This window comes from Leptinotarsa decemlineata, unplaced genomic scaffold, assembly GCF_025532065.1.
Source record: "Leptinotarsa decemlineata unplaced genomic scaffold, Ldec_3_MD MMD2_tig00001719_RagTag_RagTag, whole genome shotgun sequence".
Lineage (NCBI taxonomy): Eukaryota > Metazoa > Arthropoda > Insecta > Coleoptera > Chrysomelidae > Leptinotarsa > Leptinotarsa decemlineata.
The window spans coordinates 13191260-13211906 of record NW_027412569.1 but is presented as its reverse complement, the minus strand read 5'-3'; the positions used below and the strand labels follow the sequence as shown (position 1 = coordinate 13211906).

The 20647-nt window shown below is 34.2% G+C and overlaps 1 protein-coding gene and 1 long non-coding RNA gene across 2 annotated transcripts; both read right to left on the bottom strand.

Annotated features, from left to right (window-relative positions):
• Positions 1-17317, bottom strand: LOC141482743 (uncharacterized). Its single transcript, XM_074176537.1, has 4 exons — positions 17022-17317; positions 8316-8572; positions 4887-5259; positions 1-697 (listed from the first exon to the last, which is right to left on the bottom strand). The coding sequence occupies exons 1-4, from the start codon at positions 17080-17082 to the stop codon at positions 171-173; spliced, it is 1218 nt and encodes a 405-aa protein (XP_074032638.1). The 5' UTR covers positions 17083-17317; the 3' UTR covers positions 1-170.
• An 872-nt stretch (positions 17318-18189) lies between these two features.
• LOC141482742 (uncharacterized) lies at positions 18190-19726 on the bottom strand. Its single transcript, XR_012465695.1, has 2 exons — positions 19194-19726; positions 18190-19134 (listed from the first exon to the last, which is right to left on the bottom strand). It is a non-coding gene; the product is annotated as an uncharacterized lncRNA (long non-coding RNA).
• Positions 19727-20647: the final 921 nt, after the last annotated feature.

Sequence of the window (20647 nt, the reverse complement as noted above, 5' to 3'; positions counted from 1 at the left end):
ATATTCTGGTCAAATTTATTCAGTTTAAAACTACAAATACTCAAAACTCTCGGAATCATCCTCGTTAAATTACAATACATAGAATTTTGGTTAGTTTTTGGTACGAAATCAAACCTCTCTTGGAATTGTCATGGTCCCACAGAACAGGAATCTACCTCTACCTGACCTTCTCAAACCGCTATAGCCAACCCTAAGGAATACCCCCTCTCCGCAGTCTGCCCGTAGCTCTGCCGGTCCCTGTTGGAGGAAAAATCCATCGGCTGCTCCTGAAGCCCCAGGCCTCCCCCAAACCTGGCCCCGTTGAGGATCACTGTAGGATGCTTGATCGTGGAATACAGAATCCTCTCAGGATTCGGCGATATCACTGTAGATCTGTACAAAAGCGGCGATCTTATGAGGTTGTCGGGCCCTTTGATCACGCTGTCGGCCAGTCTGGGTACGACCGAGACGATCACTGGCGTCGGAGATGCGACGCTCTTGTCAGGCGTTGGCGTGGCTTCTCGAGACCCATGACGTCCGTTCATGCGCATACAGGAGGATTCCTCGTGCTTGTACAGGTAGGATTTTAGAGCGAAGGCTTTTCCACAGCGACCGCAGACGTGGGGCTTGGTGTTGGAGTGGGTTTGTATGTGCGCACGCAGGTTAGACTTGTCGGCGAAGGCTTTGTTGCAGATGGTGCACTTGAAAGGCTTCTCACCTGGAACAAAAATGGTATGGTCAAAACTGGTGGGGACGATTGCTATTGAAAATATCCAAACCGTCAAACTATCAGTTGCCAAGCATTCCAAAATATTGAGTTCAAAACCCTCCTCTCCCAAATATAATGTGCCCTCTGTCGAAAGATGATTTAGAAAAGTGGAATCTGTTTTCACATCCAAAAAACTACTACTATGTTCATTATTTCTCTTGGAGAAGGTTCTTATCGTTTGACCAATATAAACTCGAAGGAAAATTCCGATTCTTCACCTCCCCAACTACATAATACATCCAAGGAGTTCCTCAACTCTCAGCATTGATTCCGCAGTCGCAGCCACGCGACGACTCAAAGGAAAAGGGAGATGGGTTCAGATTTGAAAGAGCTGAAGAAAGTGGATCTGAGAGAAATGTAGAAAAAAGGATGACAGCAAGTATGACAGTAGGATATTGAATATCTCTCTTCCTTCTGGTGTACCACACAGTAAAATTACATCGCCAAGTGATGTACAATTTGCATGTACCAATCATCTTGCTCCCTGGTAGAAATAACGTCACAACTCATAGAAAGCAGAAATGGTAAATTTTTCAGAAAGGGTGTTCAACGCACCTTTATCATTCAGGAATTTAATCAGGTACTATTTTGACAAAATTTACATTATCCGAGTTATAGGAACTCGATAACAATGGTCAGTTTTTCAACAAATGGCATCTCTAATCTGTTGCAAATATGATTAATAAAAGTTGACACTAGAACATTGATGCGAATTTTAGTCTTAAATCGAATATTCATTCTATAATTTTCAACACAGTTGTGATCAATAACGAAAGAAATACAGTTAGATTGAGTTCAACTCCATTTGAAACTAAAATTCTGGGATTTCAAGCAGATAGAGAATCTAAAAATTGAAAAAAAACTTAAATAACTGAACTCATATTCAACTAAACACATACAGTACGGCTGCAGTTACTGTATTGAGATTTGACAATTTAGTTACCAAAACAAACAATATGAAACAGGTCAGGGGCATTATTCATTATTTGTAGCTTGAGAAGTAGTTGTTAATAATATTTTTTGAAATATTCTCAGCTGAACGCCTCACACAAAGTATCAATTCCCAAATTTATTGCCTCAATCTTAATTTCCAACAAATATATGTGTTTCAAATATATACAAAATAGAGTACCTATATGACTGAATCAGTATTTTTCAACAACAGGATTTCATTGTTGCAATCTATCGTGCCTTGTAATACGTCGCGTAGGTATTCATTTGGATATCACTGAAATTCAGAATAACGTTTCCCTTCGAATTGAAATAATTATAGTCTTTATGCAATGAGGGAAATGATCACCAAAAAAATAGAATTTTACTGCATTCACTAAATGTTCAAATGATGGCTCTATGCATTGGACTGGGACAACCACAACTAGAGGGAGATTGAAGAATTGAATTGTGATTGATCACTATATTTCACACAAAATTGAGATTGATTTCAATCCAAACGACTGGGATGAGACTGAACTATTGAAATATTCATTTAACTCGATCAATGTGGATACCAGTGATTCAATTGTTTTCTTCTAGACATGATTGAACCCAGATTGAATAGTTGAATTATCTTATTGAGATTGATTTCAGTTCTTCCAGTTTCGGTCTCACTTTCGTGGTATGATATAATACAAATGTATGATACTTATGATTATATATATAGAAAAATTTCAATTTCAACTCAGCTTCCGATGTACTCAAAAATTAGACTATATAATTGTTTAATCCAACCCCATTTTGATTATTGTGCCAGTCTTTTATACTCTTTGACATAATGATGTATCGGCTTTTCAAAAATTACAGAATCGTGAAATGAGGATTATTTTACAAGTTAATAGGTGGAACAGTATATCAAACATGTTTTTGAAGAATTCTCTATATAATACAAGACAAGCAAAAAACTACTAGTTAAATCATATGCTCAAAATTTGGGAGAAATCAATATTTCATTTAGGAGTTAAAATATACAGGGCTATTCAAATTCGTTTCTGTACATGGGGATCTCGTAAACGATAAGAGATAGAGTGTCGGTTAATTTTCAATATGTCTACGAATAAAAAAGATATAGGCAAAATAATAATTTGGGATTTTTTGGTTTTTCCTGTATATCTTCGGAACCAAAAGAGCTATATTCGATTTCTTTACATCATTGAATAGGTCTCTAAAATACACAACTTTGTCACGATTCTACCGACACTCTATCTCTTATCGTTTACGAGATCCCCATGTACAGAAACGAATTTGAATAGCCCTGTATAATGATCTCCCAGAGAAACTAAAAATAAATCAAAAAACAAAATTCAAATCGGAATTGAAAAAGTTTTGGCTTTCTTCCTCTAATTAAAATTCTGATCTCCATATTACATTTTTGTTTTTAATCACCATTATAATTTAATCATGTATTTATTTAAATATGTAAGTGTGTATATGTATGTATATGTGTATATATGTTTTTGTATTTATGTATTTATGTACGGTACATTTAATTGATATGTTAGTATTGAAATAATTTATTTAACCATCATTTTAAATTTTATCCTTGTTATAAACATTCCTGTTTCTTGGAATAATAAAGATTATTATTATCTAGATCTCGAATCCATGACCAATTAACATGAGTGAGTAGCTTTCAAAAATTTCACCTTCCTCAAACTAACTTGACAGTGTACAACGAAATTTTCGTCTTATAAGGGTTTGAATAAGTATAACAAACTCCCACTTTCGTTGAAAGATTCAATAAATGTTTTCCAACTCAATAAAAACACATCCACTACATAAGATCTCACCCCTGATTTTTGTCTGTTTTGTAATATATTTGTAATGTATATCTACATGTTTAAACATTTTTGGGATCATTGTAATATGAATATTTTATGGTAATATATTTATGTACACTAGGATGTCCTAAAGAACTCAAAAAATATTATTATTATTAGGCAGCTGTGTGTCCCTGCAGAGGTTGGTTCCGCAACAGGGTTGAAGTTAGAAGCTTGAAGGTGTTTCTGTAGAAACTGGCGAGCTTTTTCAAAATTTCATATAATTGATATTAAATTCAGTTCAAATAAAAAGTTAGGAAAATGTTTCTCAGGAGATTATGTTCTGAGAAAATATGCAAACTCTAATGATTTCACATGGAAGTATAGAAGATTTGCGTCTCATTTTTTCAACAGAAAATAAAGATTTAAAACAGTACTGAATGAATCGAAGAGGTTTTATATGAAAGTGTATAATTATAAAATTATTGCAAACCGCTTTCGACTTTCCTCATCATCAGTGCTTATCTACCTGAAAGTAAATGATATAATTGAAGGGAAGTTTTTGTGAAAAATTGTTTATGGTTACTTACGAGGACATAGTACATTTGTAATATTTGATTTATATAAAACACAATAGGCTAATAACCAACGAAATACATTTTTAGATTGATGCATTGCGGTTCAGTCAAAATAGGTATTATAAGAAAGAAGGGAAACTTGGGACAGAGGAGTGAGGAGTGATCCATTATGGATTTAAAAAAATTTGTTGCTGTGAAGAAGGCAATATAGAATAAAGTATTTTGATAATAAATTTTAATTAATTTAATTACATTTCATAATCCTTCTATGAAGGGGGAGAAAATCTCTGTTTAAGTTTACCTGAGTAATTAAGCAGTGATCACTATTGGAAAGTTCTTTGAAAATCTTCAGCTCAATTTTATGTGAAATTTTAGAATTTCTATTGGGGCTAAAGTTGTGATTGTGACATTCAATGTGGTGGCCAAATGCAGATTTTTTCAGGTTTTCTTTAATGTTCATTAATGCGAGTCAACAGAGATCTACAGGTTCTACCTATATAGGATGCGGAACAATCAGAACAGTCAAGCTTATAGACACCACTTCTATGTAACTTGTTAATTTTGTCTTTGGAATATACTAGAAAGTTCCTCAAATCATTCTGAGATTCAAATGAAATTTTCGTACCAGGCACGGTATTTTATATAAATTTTGAAATAACGGTTCACATATTTTGATCAAAATAAGGTAACTAACCAAGGTGGTTAATTTGTGAATAATAAATGATTGATAGCCATTGTTGACAGCAATCTGTTTTAATGTAGTCAATTTGAAGTTAAAACACTACTACCCAGTTCTCTAAAACTCACCTGTATGTGTTCTAATATGCCCCTGCAGCAGCCACGGTCTCGAAAAGCACTTTCCACAATACAGGCACTTGCACCCTTGGTTATGTGTCCTCACATGCATGGAATAAGCCGGCATGCTCACGTAAATCTTGTCGCAATGGGGACACCTCCTGGCTTTTTTATCCGCCGGGCTTCTGTGGGTTTGTCGATGACGAGCTAAGTTGCTGGAGGTGCTGTACTTTTTGCCGCACTCGGTACATTCGTGTTCGTGACCCTCTGCGGGAGACGTGGATGACGGGTGGGAAGATGCGTCCGGCGTGGTGGAGTGTGGCGAAGGAAGCTGAGGGGGTTTTGGAGCGAATGTGAAAGGTTGCTGTTTCGGATCTTCTTCAGTCTGTGAACAGAGGTTGGTGATGTAAATCAATCGTTGGCCTTAGTAGCAATGTTTTTCAGTACTTGTCTGCCAATAATCTAGGCAGGGATATTGAAACAGATAGGACAGAATTATGGTTTCAACACATATACAATCCAGAAGTTGGAAAACAAAGCCTCATATTTACGTAGAGATTGATATAAACCCAGATCAAACAATCAGAAAATCAAGTAATTAGTAACTATCATATAGTTTGATGAAAAAATAGAAACAATTACAGAAATCTTCTTTAAGAACCATGTGGATTGTGAACAAGATGGAGAAATCTCGAGTTTGTAAGATTGTGTCCGGAATATACTCGTATTTATGTTAGACAATGCGAACGAAATTTCCAAAAACGTTTTCGAACTACTGAAGTTGAATCAAGTTTATATGAAATGAACATTCTCCAATAACTGTATGTTGACGATTTCCACGGACGACATGTATTTTGTGAGACAATGACAGATTTCATAAATCAAAACCAAAATATTTTGCACCATACTGATGAGCATACGTATTTTTTCAATGGGCATGTTAACAAATAGAGTTGTTGCTACTGAATCGATAAAAATTCGTGACTTTTCAGGCATGGTCACACACAGTATTCAGAGAAACTGAACTATCAGACTGATATCTTCGAAAATACCACCATAGGACTTTCATTCATTGAAAAAATACAACTCGGATCTGCTTGAAGACGTAAAACACCCCTTAATAACAACTAGTTTGGGAAACTGATGGTAATATCATTTTGCAAGACGAACTTATTCATTTCTAACAAGATGGACTATTTCCACCCTACTTTTTTCCAGTTGAACAGTGGCTGAATGATAGATTTCCTGCCATATGATCGAAAAGAAACAATAGAATAGCCACCACGATCACCCGACTTATTTTCTGTAGAATTGTTCTGTGGCGGCATCTGAAATTGATTGTTCATACAACACAGCCTACTAGAAAGATGATAAAGGTGGTCCTAAAGGACCAGAAAATCATTAGGAGTAACTTTTACGTTAATATAAAAAAACCCTGTCATTTCATCATATTTTTACTGTTGTTTGTTCATTGGTCGTGTTATTTCCTAAACAATTCCCACACATGAAACGTGTGTGGAAGGTCCTGAAGAAACCAAGGGAATAATATACAGGGCCTTGTATTTGAAATAAGAAAGTAAGTATTGGCCACAGGTATTGGCCACACTTTATATAAAATGGTTTCACTGGAAAAATTGTGCGACTGACAATATCAACCGATTTGTATGGAATGCCGTTTTACTTTTTATTGTCACAAATATTCATTCCTCAATTTATTCAACTAACAATTTATTTGTTTGAATTTAATTGATTCATGCATTTGTTCGACACAATAAAAACGATTGTTCGTAAAATTTGTTCTATTCTAAATGACACTTGATTTAAAATGTTACATGAATGAAATTGTTATTTGAATGGAAAAGACTAATGAAATAACTTTACAAATATTGTTACAGAGTATTGGAAAATGGAACGTCAATTTACTATATATTATGCTGAAAAGTAATCTATATACATATAGTTCAACTCAGCAATGAACAAACATTTTTATTCAACACTCAGTGGAATGTATTATTCGAGTAAGTTCAACAAACGTTTCAATTCCGCATATAATTTTGACCTTCGAATAAAATGTTAGTTATTTATATGAATGTCGAATTATAGAGAAACTTCAAATTCACTTTCTAAAAGTACGTTTGGGAATAAAATTTCAATATATTTGAATGACTGTCAAAGTTTTCCCATGAAACATTGTTGGTAATAAAAATAGACTTTTGTTTGTCTAAAAATATAACAAATTAACTTGCCATGCTAAATATGTTTCTATGAATAATAAAGATTGTTATATTCAAATTTTATTGAAATTGTTGAATATTTCCAACATTCACTTTAATGCATTCAATTTAAAATTTGGTTACAACTTTTGTGCAAAACATTCTCAAGCAACTATCATTTTATTTCACCAATTTTTTTAAAAAGCTAGTTTCTGACAAAGAATTAAATTTTTTGATGATTTAAAAACTTTGTTGTATTTGAAAAATACATTTAAAACGATTGTTGATCATTTTAATTCGGCGCTGGTATCGAGCGGATTTATCAAGAACCTTAAGTGTGACATATGGCAACATGCTAGTTCATTAATAGTACGACAAAACGCCGTAAAACAGCGTGGCACGCCGTTTTACTTTTTATTATTATTCCTTTGGAAAGAATTGAATTAATTTGTTTGACGTCGGGCGTATTTTTGTGGAACTACATAACTGCATATAATATGTATGTCATTGATCATAGTACGGTAATAATCCGTTCGACCGCAGCGCCGAATAAAAATCATCAACAATGAATCATGAATTCAATTCATCTATCACTGAAATTCAATAAACAAAATAATTCAATTCTTCTTAAAGGAATATTAATAAAAAGTAAAGCGGCGTGGAAATTAATTATTTTAATTGTTGCATGGCACGCCGTTTTACTTTCTATTGGTATTTTGTAAAAATGGATTGTTTTGATTGTTGCTTTTAGGTGATACATGAATTAAATCGATTGTTGATAATTTTTATTCGGCGCTGCGGTCGGACGGAATATTGTGTTACTATCACTAGACTATCATGTTGCCAGATTCAAAAACTCAGCTTCTGCAATAATCCGCTCGACGCTAGCGTCGAATTAACAAACATTTACTTTCAAAAATTTATATTATAACTGTTCGCAACTTTTCATCAAACAAATTAATTCATGTAACATTTTAAATCAAGTGTCATTTAAAATAGAACACATTTTGTGAACAATCGTTTTTAATGTGTCCAACAAATACATGAATCAATTAAATTCAAACAAATAAATTGTTAGTTGAATAAATTGAGGAATGAATATTTGTGACAATAAAAAGTAAAACGGCGTTCCATAGATTTGATTGATTGACACGCATTACAGAGAAAATTAATTTTTTTAATATTATGGCGAATGCGCCAATATTAAAAATCTTAAAATCCCCCTTACCTTTATTAGATGTGGTCTCGGAGTTCTAGAAGATTTATCGAAGAGTTTATGTGTATATGTGAACGAAGGTGGCTCATCGTCGATGGTACTCGATGGGGAATGAAGACGGCGATGCTCTAAAATTTGACCCGTCGCAACAGCAACTTCTGCTAGTTTCGTCAAATTGTAGAGCTCATCAGGGCATTCAGAGCTGTTGCTTGATAGGTGGGAGTCTATTGCTGGTTCAGCTGGACTGACGTCGTGCTCAGGACTGAGGGCTGGAAAAAAAGGGGCTTGAGTTAGTTCTCGATCGGTTTGAACGTGAATAAAGATGAAGTTAGATGGTTCAAACTTCAATTGAGAAGATGTTACCAGATTTGAAATCTGTGGGAGTAGTATCACTCTAACTTGTACAAATAAACACACTTCTATAACGCAATGAATAAATTCGGTGATTTGGAAACAGAAAATGTTCACTGTGACTGAAAATAAAAAATATTCGTAATATTTTGACTTAATGAACAATTATCATAATTCTACCTAGACAGGGCCATAACATTGCTCTCTTCTACAAGCTATTTACTCTCGGATAACATAAGCTTATTTTTTGTGTAATTAGTTCAGGAAATTGTTGCCTTTATACAAGTTTTATGTTTTCATTTTTCTAATATATCCACTCTAATTTATTGAAACATACAAATCAGATATTACAAAAATGCATGCGAGTTCCTCTTGTATTGAGAATAATAGTCGACTTTTTTTTCAAAGCAACATGATCATAATGGTCCCGTTTCCATTTTCTGTTTTTGATACTTCCAAAAAAATGTTGTCCTATGTAGTGAAAATTTTGGTATATAAGCTTTTATATAATTAGTTATTTATTACCATTACTTTTTGTGAGGGTGTATTACTGCTAATATATCATTTCTTACTTATTCAACATCTAGATGTTATATATTTTCAATGACTGTATTATGTTTCTTGTCTCTTCTAGTAACAATTTTCTGCATTATATCTATTTTTTATAAAATAGACGTATTTCATATCTGCCTAAAATCGGCTTTATTTCACTCTCTACAAAATATCCTACATTAATAAGATATTCACACCCCAGTATTATTTTTTAGATTTCCTGGGGCTTTTCTCAATAATGGTGGTTAGTTTTCACCTACTTGAAAAGTCTCCTGAAAGTGGAAATTCCAGATGTTCTACAAAAAGAAAACCAACATGAAAAAATAAACTTTCGAAATATATTTACATTTGAATGTGATTCTTTGAAAGAAAAGTTTATTTTCGTGGTTTTGGACACGTCAGGATAATAATGACGTCAAACCCATCGTAAATTTAAGCAATTGGGCCAGAAGGAGGGGCTCTTGTTAGGTGTTATGGGCTGTTTGCCAAAATTTATGCCAACAAGTGGCCCCCACATTCGAATTTAGATTTCCAGACTGATTATTTTGATTAAAAAACGAGTCTGTCTTGTCTGAAAAGCATAACAAGTACTTTAGAAAAAATTAAAACTATCTATGCATGTTTTATAGTGGTTTGTCCACAATAATAGTCCACCTGGAATGGTTTGCGTGGAAGAGATCATTCCAAATCCAGAGACAGGTCGATTTTGTTTTCAAAATGGGTCAAGGGACACAAAATTTCGAAGCAATTTTGAACCTCTTCACAAACACACTAACTTTTATTGCATTAATATTGATATGGAAAACCTGTTGTTAGAACATAAGCTCATAACTGACAGGTTTCATGAGGATTTTATAGACAGTAATTTTTTAGATTTCCAGTTATCTTTCTGCGACGAATTTGATTTTTGAACTGATGGATACTTTAGTATTTAGTATTAAAGATGAAACATTCCATGTAGTAGTATTTTGAGGATTTATTCCGATGAAATACATCCATTACAAAAGCTCAATAAAGATAATTTCAATTGCCGTATATAATTTTGAAAATAATCAAGTATGGAAGAGCCATACTTGTTTCAATCGTTTTCATGGTTACGTCAGATATAATCACAGAGACTGAAATGATTTGTAGACTGCCATTGAGAGAGTACAGCATCCAGAAAAGTTGAATGCATGGGCTAAGATTCCACAAAATACTATTGCTGGTTCTGTTATCTTTACTTGTTGACTCCTACCTCTATTTGGTTTGCGCTTGTTGGAAACGGGCATCAACTCCTAGAGAATCATTTTCTCAACGGGGTGACACTTTCTATACGTGACTTTTCAGTTTCCCCAAGATCAGTAGGAGAGAATGGCCTCCAAAATTGCCAGATCTAACAGCACTGGAGTTTTGTTTAAGGGATTATCCAAAAATTGTTATTTCTTAACCACAACATACTTTTTCAGATATTCTTACTTATGCAATAGTGGTATAATTTGGAAAAATAACCTGTGAAATGCTACCAAATATTTAGGAAAACGTGGGATAGAGCTTTTCTTACTGTATGTTGAATACTTGTTTGATGACTTTTTTCATTTATTTCAGTGAAACTTCCGACAGGTTAATTTTAAAATTTTATCTATGTGGAAAGAGATTTGAAACTATTTCAAAATTATGAAGAAAGTAGTTTACTCGTATATCGTAATCATAATCAATGGACAAAACCACCACACATCATTGTTGAGAGAAATGTATATTTAAAATGAAAAATCTGGAACATCTGTGATTTGATTTTTTGAAAGAGTCATATTCTAAAGCTGCACAAGAAAAAATGTGAATTATGTAGACGTTGAAGAACTTAGCTCTAATACATGTTAACTTCATAATTTAATGACTAAGCATTTCTTCCTTTTATGGATGTTACTAACCCTCGCTTCGTTTTACACCCAATAAATCATAACGATTTTACGATATGTGAAGAATATCTGTGTTTAGACTGCTGCCGTTTTTTCTTAAACTCATGGAGTGAAGAATTAAGATATGTTTAATAATGTTTACATGAAACAGGGAAAAATTCAACGAAATGAATACTGAAATGTTGTTAGATGGAACACAAAAACTATTTTAATTCACGGGGTAATTGAACAATCTTGGATAAATTGACATAAGTTAGATATTCTGGTTCTGAATTCTACAATGGAAAAGTTGAAGTTTCAAAGGAAGAAGGAAGCAAACGTCTTTTTCATGATTGTTCATCACAATAAAAAATTCCAAGATTTTTATCACTACCCTTCCTTGAATGTGAAAAATCGTTAATAAACCGTCGAAGCAAATACTTCTAGCTCTTCTGATTCCTCTGATATATATTGATTTATAAGGCTTCTGCTAGTTTTTGATGAACCTCAAAAGTCAAAACTGTTTAAAAATTGACAGTTTCAGCAATTCATTTCTGTAAAAAAAAAACTCGTACGACGTCACCTTTTTTTACAAACATATGCTACTGTCTTCTATTCTCTTTTAGTAGCATGCTTCATGCCTCATTTTGAGTGAAAAAAATAATGAAAAATCTGAAAAAGAAACGACGTATTTTGGTATACATTTTAAAAAGGCTAATTTGAGATGTCACGAAAGTTATTCATATATTTCCGGATGTCTTTTTCTTCATTTGACAAACTCACAGAAAGTAGGACAGCTAGAGTTTCTGGAATCTATAAGATCTTCAATAACTCAGGGGCCTTTGTTATTTTGGGCGATCAAGATCTTCTAATTTCAGAAGTAACTCATTTCTCAATTTCACATTTCACAACTTCCACACTCTTTTAGAGTGTTGAAGTTGTGAAATGTGTCATTAAAGATGTGATTTTCTTCTAGAAGATGATTTGAATATGTTGAATTTGTTTTCTCATTTACATAGCTCGTATGATGATCATGGATTCGATTCCTAAATATCCTGCCAGTTTGACCAATATATACCTTAGGGCACGTTCCACACTTTGATTTATATACTCCTGATTTCTCGAATTCGGATGTTTTGTCTTTATTATTTTTAACTAACTTTCCCAAAGTATTACTTGTTTTATATGCAATTTTAATATCTCGGTTCCTCAAAAATGAAGCCACTTTTTCCGTTGGTTGTCCAAAATACGTTAAAGCTCCATAATTTTGATTATCTATCTTATCAATGGGAAAAACGTCTCGAATTGCTTTTGTGTAGACTTACTTAGCCAAGTATTTTGTTTATTAATTCGGTTTTATTCCAGAAAAAGAAAAAAAATACCAGTTTCCACAAATTCAGACGTGATTTATTCAAAACTTTACACAACGTATAAATGTGGAATCAATTAAAAAAAAACTGTTCAAAATCTGTTTTTCCGTTAACAAGCTGTCGAACCCCTACGAACGACAACCCTCAGAAGTCGAAACTTGTGCGAGCTAAGGATTAACGAGGTCTTATATTTTAACGTTTGATTCCTAACACAGTAAGCACGCTCAATATGACAAGAAAACGAAAAAGTATCAGTATCAGCATCAAATAATGTGTTTAGCCCTCGTGTTCCGGCAAACTCTTCCAAATTGACACCTTCTATATTTATAGGCTCTAGATTGAGGAATATCACAAAGATAAACAGTAGGAATACCTTGGAAACTGGAAAGTACTGGATATATACTGAAATTGTGTCAATGAAGGTCAAAATATGCTTACTGGTGAACAGTTTTTCAAACTCACGTTAAATATATTATGACAGTTGGCGAAAATATAGAAAGAAATAGTTTGGCGAGGTTCATTTCCTACTGATCAATAAGTGATTCATAATTTGCCTACTCATTGGAACACAAAATATATCCCACTTAAATTTTAACGCAATTCCATTTTTATCCGACCGAATAAACCTTCATATTCAGTATCGGAATCATCAACTACGTATATTTTTGGCAACGGTTGTCATTTAACAGTTGGAATCATTAATTTACACGTGTCAAATTTTCGTAATTAGTCGATTTTCCGTAGCCAATCATTTTTGAAGTCACATGTTAGTCCCAGATTCATTAATCATATTATTTACGGTGCATTTCAATAATTTTAAATTCAGTCTCATGATGTGAAAAATTAGGTTGGATTTGGATGCCTGGACTCAAATTATCACTTCGTTACAGAAAAGGAGGCAGCACGAGTATGTTGGTGGCTGAAAAGCACCAAGCCAAATACGTATTGATCACAAACGTCCGTTTGATAATCATCGTAGAAGTACCAAATGAAACAAACTGGTCTACAAATGCACTTCAATTTTCCTGTTCAGTTTCGAAACTAAAACAAATTCGAAGGGTTTTAGGAGTGACTAATTTCTGGGAAAGAAAGTCTTGATACAAGATGAAGTAGTAGAAAGTCAAAAACTTTCTTTCCTAAAAAAACTTCAATATTGTCTCAATTCATAAAAAAATTGTGAAATATCCCAGTCTCTGTATAATGAGTAGAGGGTCCCTATGAACGTCGAATTATTCATAATATCAAGTTTTTGGAGCTCTGTCACAACGTATCATACGTATATACCTCTTCTTCATAATTGTCATACGACAAATGTTTGTCAGATGAAAGGAACAGAAGTTCTGGCTCTTTTAATCTTTCTGAAGGCTAACCTCTGGTAGAAGCACACATTTATCTGGATTTTTGAGCTAAGATAAGGAACAAATATGATTGCTATATTTTTATCATCTTCAGGATAACATATTTCAATCCCCTCACCATCTAAAGTGAGAGAACTGCTGAGTTTCATTATCGTCATTATCATTATAATATCACCAACATTATTACTTAATGTCAGGCATACCTAGTATATCTACCTGCTTTCGTTGAACTTCCCCAATTCGCATCATCACCCTCAACTGATATAGGAAACATCTTCAAGAGGAAGATCAGTTTGATCTTCTTGCAGCACGCAGTGATACTGCATGCTGCAAGAGAAGTTATTTTGGGGTTCTTTATTGTTCCACTCTGACACGGTTTTGTGGAAATTCTCTGTTGAAGAAGTAAGCAACACGGTTTTATCAATACCATCAACAAAAACTGGTTATCAAAGGTATAGGCAGATCTTCATCGACAAATAGAAGAAAGAATTGGAAAAATACATACTTATGGCTTCAAGTATTCATTTCAGTTCATCTTCCAAGGATATTCGAAAAATAGCATTACATTTGCCATACCAGACTATCAGGTCGAATTGGCCATAATTGTGATTTCGCATATTCATTGAATTTTATGACTGAATATAATTTCGCTGGGATGAGTACTTTTAGTCCACAAATATTGCGGCATAATGGACTTATATTTTTGGTATTTGAGTTACCAGATGAAAGTCATCCATTTGGAGCAAATATGTTTTTTTTTCTACGAATGAGACACATTTTTTCTCTTCTTGGATGTTACCTACTTGACTACCTACCCCAGATACTGTGACAACCATCCCCGGCAAGGGGTTAGAAGTCACAAGTTTTCTTTTCTATAAGAATTGTTTTATTTCCTTTATGGATGACGTTGGAGAAAAAAAATTGATTTCTTCTTCAAAAGAGTATAAAAACACTAACTATTAATGAAAAATATCATTGATAATCTATAAAAAAGAACACTAAAAATGCAAAAGACAAAAAATGTGACTTCCATTCCCGGTCCCTCCTATTTTGAAAATAATGATTGGGAAGATCAAATCGTTGCGTGTACTTATGATGCACTGTTTGGAACTTTTGGTGTAGTAATGAATATTACTGGAGTTTTTTCCCAACACCAAATCGTTATTTTTGACAGTTCGACACGTGTTTCGATCACCAAGTGATCATCTTCAAAGAGGAAGATTGAAAAATCTGTTTTTCCGTTAACCAGCTATCGCTCCCCTACGAACGACAACCCTCAGAAGTAGAAACTTGTGCGAGCTAAGGATTAACGAGGTCTTACCTTTTAACGTGTGATTCCTAACACGGGTTGGACGATAGCAAGTGAAGATCGATCGTTCAGACTAGGGCTTGAACCACCGACCAACACAGCAGTCAATTCGAGTGAGTGAACAAATCACCCACGCCGAACCGCTTAGTTACCGACCGACCAAAAACTAGAAACTAATGCGAGCTAATCCTATTTTTGACTGTACTTACGTATTTTGATGCGTAGATTACGAATCCGAAAGAAAAAAGCGGCGCTCTCCCTTATTTAAAAAGTTACGGCCCTTCAAAGTTCAGAAAAGGGCAACTTTTCAGCCTTCTTTTTCACTAAATAAACTAGATATCTTTGACATCAACAAACTACATATGCACCAATGCTTGCTATATATGCATAAAAATACAAAACCAACAATAAATCACAATAAAACTATCCCAACCCGATTTATTACGACACTATCAATTGATATACCATTATTTAGAAAAAGTCACTCCCAAAATAGCCTTTTTTATATAGGTCCGAAACTATATAACAAACTACCATTTCAAATTAAAAAAATATATAAACTCAGTTCCTTCAAACACCAAATAAAACAATTGATTAATGGAAATAAAATATACCTATAAATGAAAATAAAATGAAAACATAAAATGGAAAAAAAACTTGGAAAAAAAAATTAAAAAAATTAAAAAGCGCTCCTCAAGTTAACTCATTTCTACTCAATATATATATATATATATATATATATATATATATATATATATATATATATATATATATATATATATATATATATATATATATATATATATATATATATATATATATAAAAACTATCCTCTATGCACAATCAATTTGCACCTCTCCCAACATTAAATACAATTAAATTTTTTTTTTTTGTTTTCCTTGTACAGAGATATGCACTACAAGCATTTATGCTTAGGTAACCTCTGTACAGGATTATATTATATTATATTACTATATTATTTGTAACAATCTGTAAAAAATGACAATTATGGAATGGATGAATAAAGTTTGATTTGATTTGATTTGATTTGATTTAAAAACACAAGCACTTATTCACTAGGTCACCTTTACACCTTATTCCTCCTTCTTTAACACTTTTCACTTCAATAATCAACATTTTTCTTATAAAAAACTTAATTTAAAAACGAATGCTTCTCCTGGTGACATCATTCTATTTTTAGGTTAGTTACTAGTGACATTTCAGAAAAAAGCGGTTGGTATTTGCGGTCGCCTACTATTTCAAATTCGTAATACACCACCAAAAACCAATTTACGATCTAAAGAGTGAAGGTAAAAACATTTGAATTACTTCAGGAATATGGACTGCATCAGTCGTACCAACCATATCATTAACCTTAAAAACGTAAAATACAGTGATATGTAACCAAAAAGCAGCTCCGTACATTTTTTAACATTTTTATAAGAAAAATGTTGATTATTGAAGTGAAAAGTGTTAAAGAAGGACGAATAAGGTGTAAAGGTGACCTAGTGAATAGATGCTTGTGTTTTTAAATAGTTTATTTAGTGAAAAAGAAGGCTGAAAAGTTGCCCTTTTCTGAACTTTGAAGGGCCGTAACTTTTTAAATAAGGGAGAGTGCCACTTTTTTCTTTTGGATTCGTAATCTACGCATCAAAATACGTAAGTACAGTCAAAAATTTTCTCAAAATCGCCGGGTGTCCACATAACGAAAATTTACCATGATATGAACTAACATGCGTATGGCCCCAGACTATAATAAGAAAACTCTCAAGAAACGTCAAACTTGCAATATCAATGATTCACAAACTTCTGTGCCGAACCAGAGCAGCATTTTGTTCAAGATCTTGGCTACTAAAGCGGTGCTAAAATTACGTAATACCTCAATCAAAAGCGCTCCTACCTTTATGTTCCGCTTCTTGAAAATGGTACCGTCTGTGAGTCAAGAGAAAAGCTCGCGGCATTCTTCCGATCTATCTCAGCAAAGTTTCAATGTCTCAGCGAATGACGCGCACACAAATTATTGAAAAAGTCCCCAATTCAACTCTCACTTGGAAAAACTCGCTGTCCAACAGGTTGTTACCGAAATGTTTGACAAGTCGAAATAATTGTTGACATCGAACAAAAGTCAGAGTGACGCGCACACTAGGTTTTTCAGTGTTTTCGGTAGTGGTTAAGGGCTCACTGGCATCCAGAAACCAAGTAGCTGTTCTATATTTACGAATGTTGACGCGTGCCAAGTTTCAGGTAGTAGGGAGGGATGCTGAAAGGCCCCCGGTTTCAGGAGCGTTCAGGCGGGTGCACTCGCGTGCCCCGATGAATTATTTGACGGTTGTTGAGAGTGCAACATGCGCGGAAGATGTTGATTGAGGAGTTTGCCCCGGCACATTGTGGCTTTCGCTTTTTTACCGGCACATCATGATTTCGTTTCTTCTATTCATAGTAAAAAAATATAAGAGAAATTTAATGGGGAGCTTCATACACGTTTACAGAGTGGGCCAAATTTTATGACGGTGAAAACCGCATATCGATATCTATCATAGTTTCTGTTTTTAGAAAATGTGCATTCTCAAAAAGTTGCTGTTACCTTTTTCCTATCAAACATTTATTGTTTCTATGGAAACATTTCCGGATGCTATACAATGTGTCACTTCTCTCATCGCTTTAATACTTTCAAAACGAAAGATTTCTCACGCAGTGAGAAATATCCGCCATTACAGTGACAAATAATTTCTCACTGTTATCACGATAACCCAAGTCAGTCATGAATTGATACAACGCCACGCCGATGATTCGCGTGAAATATTCAAGTAGCCCATTGTCGGCGTTTCCATAACAACAAAACCGAAGCACTGCATGTTTATTGCTGTCAACCAACCCAATGAAAATAGTTTTATTGTTAATTGTTATAGTATAAACAGTTCAGATTTATTAAATATTTTATTTCTGACCGGGATATTATAAGCTTATATCGTCATAGTTACGCTATCAATAAAGAGGGTCATAACTCCCTTGGGACATTATAGATTTTATAATTCCCTCTACCTTTCACAAGTAAAAATAAATAGAAATGAAAACTGAACCATATTTTATTTATTCACGTCATTACAAATAATAAATGTACAATTTTGAAATGTTCCCTGAAAATTAATTCCGCCACTGGAAACAATTTCTTCATTTGTATGGCTGGAGCTTCTGTTCACTACAGTCGAGGTACCTGCCTCTTCTGATGACAAAGTAGACAACATACGCGCCGTTTTATTTCTCAATTCGATGCTATCCTCCAAATACCCCTCCGCCACCGTGGAACTTTTCCAACCTCCGTGTCTTTTTAAGTTAGTCATAGTTGCTCCTGCATTGGCTAGAGCAGTATCAGAAATGGGACGAAGGCAATGTCCCGTATAGGAAGATGAGTTTGGCAATCCTAAATACATTGCGATTTTGCTGGGGATTTTCCCAAACATGTTTTTTCCAATTGGCTGAGATGTACATTTATTTTGTCGGAAGCTCAAAAAAAATCGTTCAATACCTTTAGGACGCAAAGACATATAAAGTCTTAATAAAGGCAAAGCGGAGAACTCTTTTTCATCCACAACTGTAAATTTCTTCGATACACCAGTTTTACTTTCCGGTACGTTCACTACCATAACGGAATCCCGGTCCTCTATATCCGATATCTTCATATTCAAAAGTTCCTGACTTCTGCATCCTCCAAAATAACCCATAATCAAAACAACCTATTACAAAAAAAAGGAAATAAATTCACACAAAAAGGAAAATAAGAAAAAAATTATCTTATGCAATAAATGAATATCATTAGGAGCGTCCTTTAGGAATCTGATAACATCTTTAGGAGATAAAACAGCAGACTTTTTCGGCTTATAACTCTTACTCTTCCGTTTCAAAAAAGCCTGTAGTTCATTGAACTTGGTGATATCTCGTTTCTCATGTATAGTCACCATCGATTTTAGCATTGACCATTTAGTACATAAAGAATTCGGACTATACGTTTCTGACTGAAACGAATAAACACAATTACTACCAAATCTACCGAAAAACATAGAAAATTCCTTACCAGTTCTTGAAAATATGCCAGAAATACAGTTTCAGTGACATCTTTTGGAATAACATTTTTCCGTGTCAGCCAGTCCAGATATATCTTGTATTCTTTTTGGTATACGGCTTCACTTTTCGATGGAATTAATGATTCTCTTGCTTGTTCAGCTTTTTTCAAAATATCCTCCATTATATTTGGGGTAGAAAACACGTTTTCACCGCAAACACAGCTTGATAACAAAGTTCTGTTTATAAACAAGTAACATAGCAACAACCTAGCAACAAGAAAACTCTACTATAATCAACGGTACCTGATTCAAATATACCGGGAAGGTAATGAATTGGTACATTTTTCCGTTTCAAAAATGAACAAAATTTTATTGAAATCGGTCAGAAATAAAATTATCTATGTACCACGGGAATTAATGAGCCTTAATAACCTCAGGCAATTGCTGTCCCTCGGGCCAGAGGCCCTCGGGACGCAAACTTTGCCATCGGTAATTAAGGCCCTCCTAATTCCCTTGATACATAAATAACTATTATTGCTATTAGCCTTACTATTAGTTTGAAGGTGATTGACAATGTTTCATGATGAATTTCACTAGTTCGGACTTCCATTGTCTACTATATAAAATGATTCGAAATCCCTGAAACAACTAAAAAAGAAGAATTGAAAATGAATAGCTGAAAATAACAATTATATTAACCAAAATAAACCTGAAATGAGACAATAGTGAAATAAAATACAAGTAAAAATAGAACAATTGAATAAATAAAAATAAAGAAATGAAAAAAGAGAATAAAAATAAAAAGTGGAGAGATTCCAAGTCACGTTAGTTCACGACGTTTCGATTGTTAGTATCTACAATCGTCTTCGGGTGATGACTGGACTAATTCCTCTAAGAGATGACTATTTATAGGTCGTTCGTGTACTTTCATTCATCCCCGCTTTCCATTTTCCGCTTCACTGGTTCCGTGGGAGATGACCGTTTTGGCGGGAGTTGGCCATTTTTCGCTTGAGGATGGGTTTCCATATGTTGCGTATTTCTACGCTGGCTTGGCTGAATACGTTGTTGGACAACATGTATGTGGCTTCCTTGAATTTTCTCCTAAACCAATGTTCCTCTCTGTGCAAGATCTCAGCTTGGGACCACTCGATGTTGTGTTGATGGGTCCAAACATGGTCTGCCATTCCTAATTTGTTGGTTTCCCCTCGCTGTGTGTGTTTCTTGTGCTCGACAATGCGAACATTCAATGGCCTCTTAGTTTCACCGATGTAGGATTTTCCGTACTCACAAGGTATCCGGTTAATGCAATTGTTGGAATCGCAGTCCGCGTTTGGTGGCCTGGTTTTCGTGAGGCTGCTACGGATAGTGTTACTGGATCTGAAGCAGGTTCTGATGTTGTACTTGGACCTAATTCTTCTTATCCTTCGCGATTATCCACTGACGTAAGGAAGTGCAAGCACTGGTT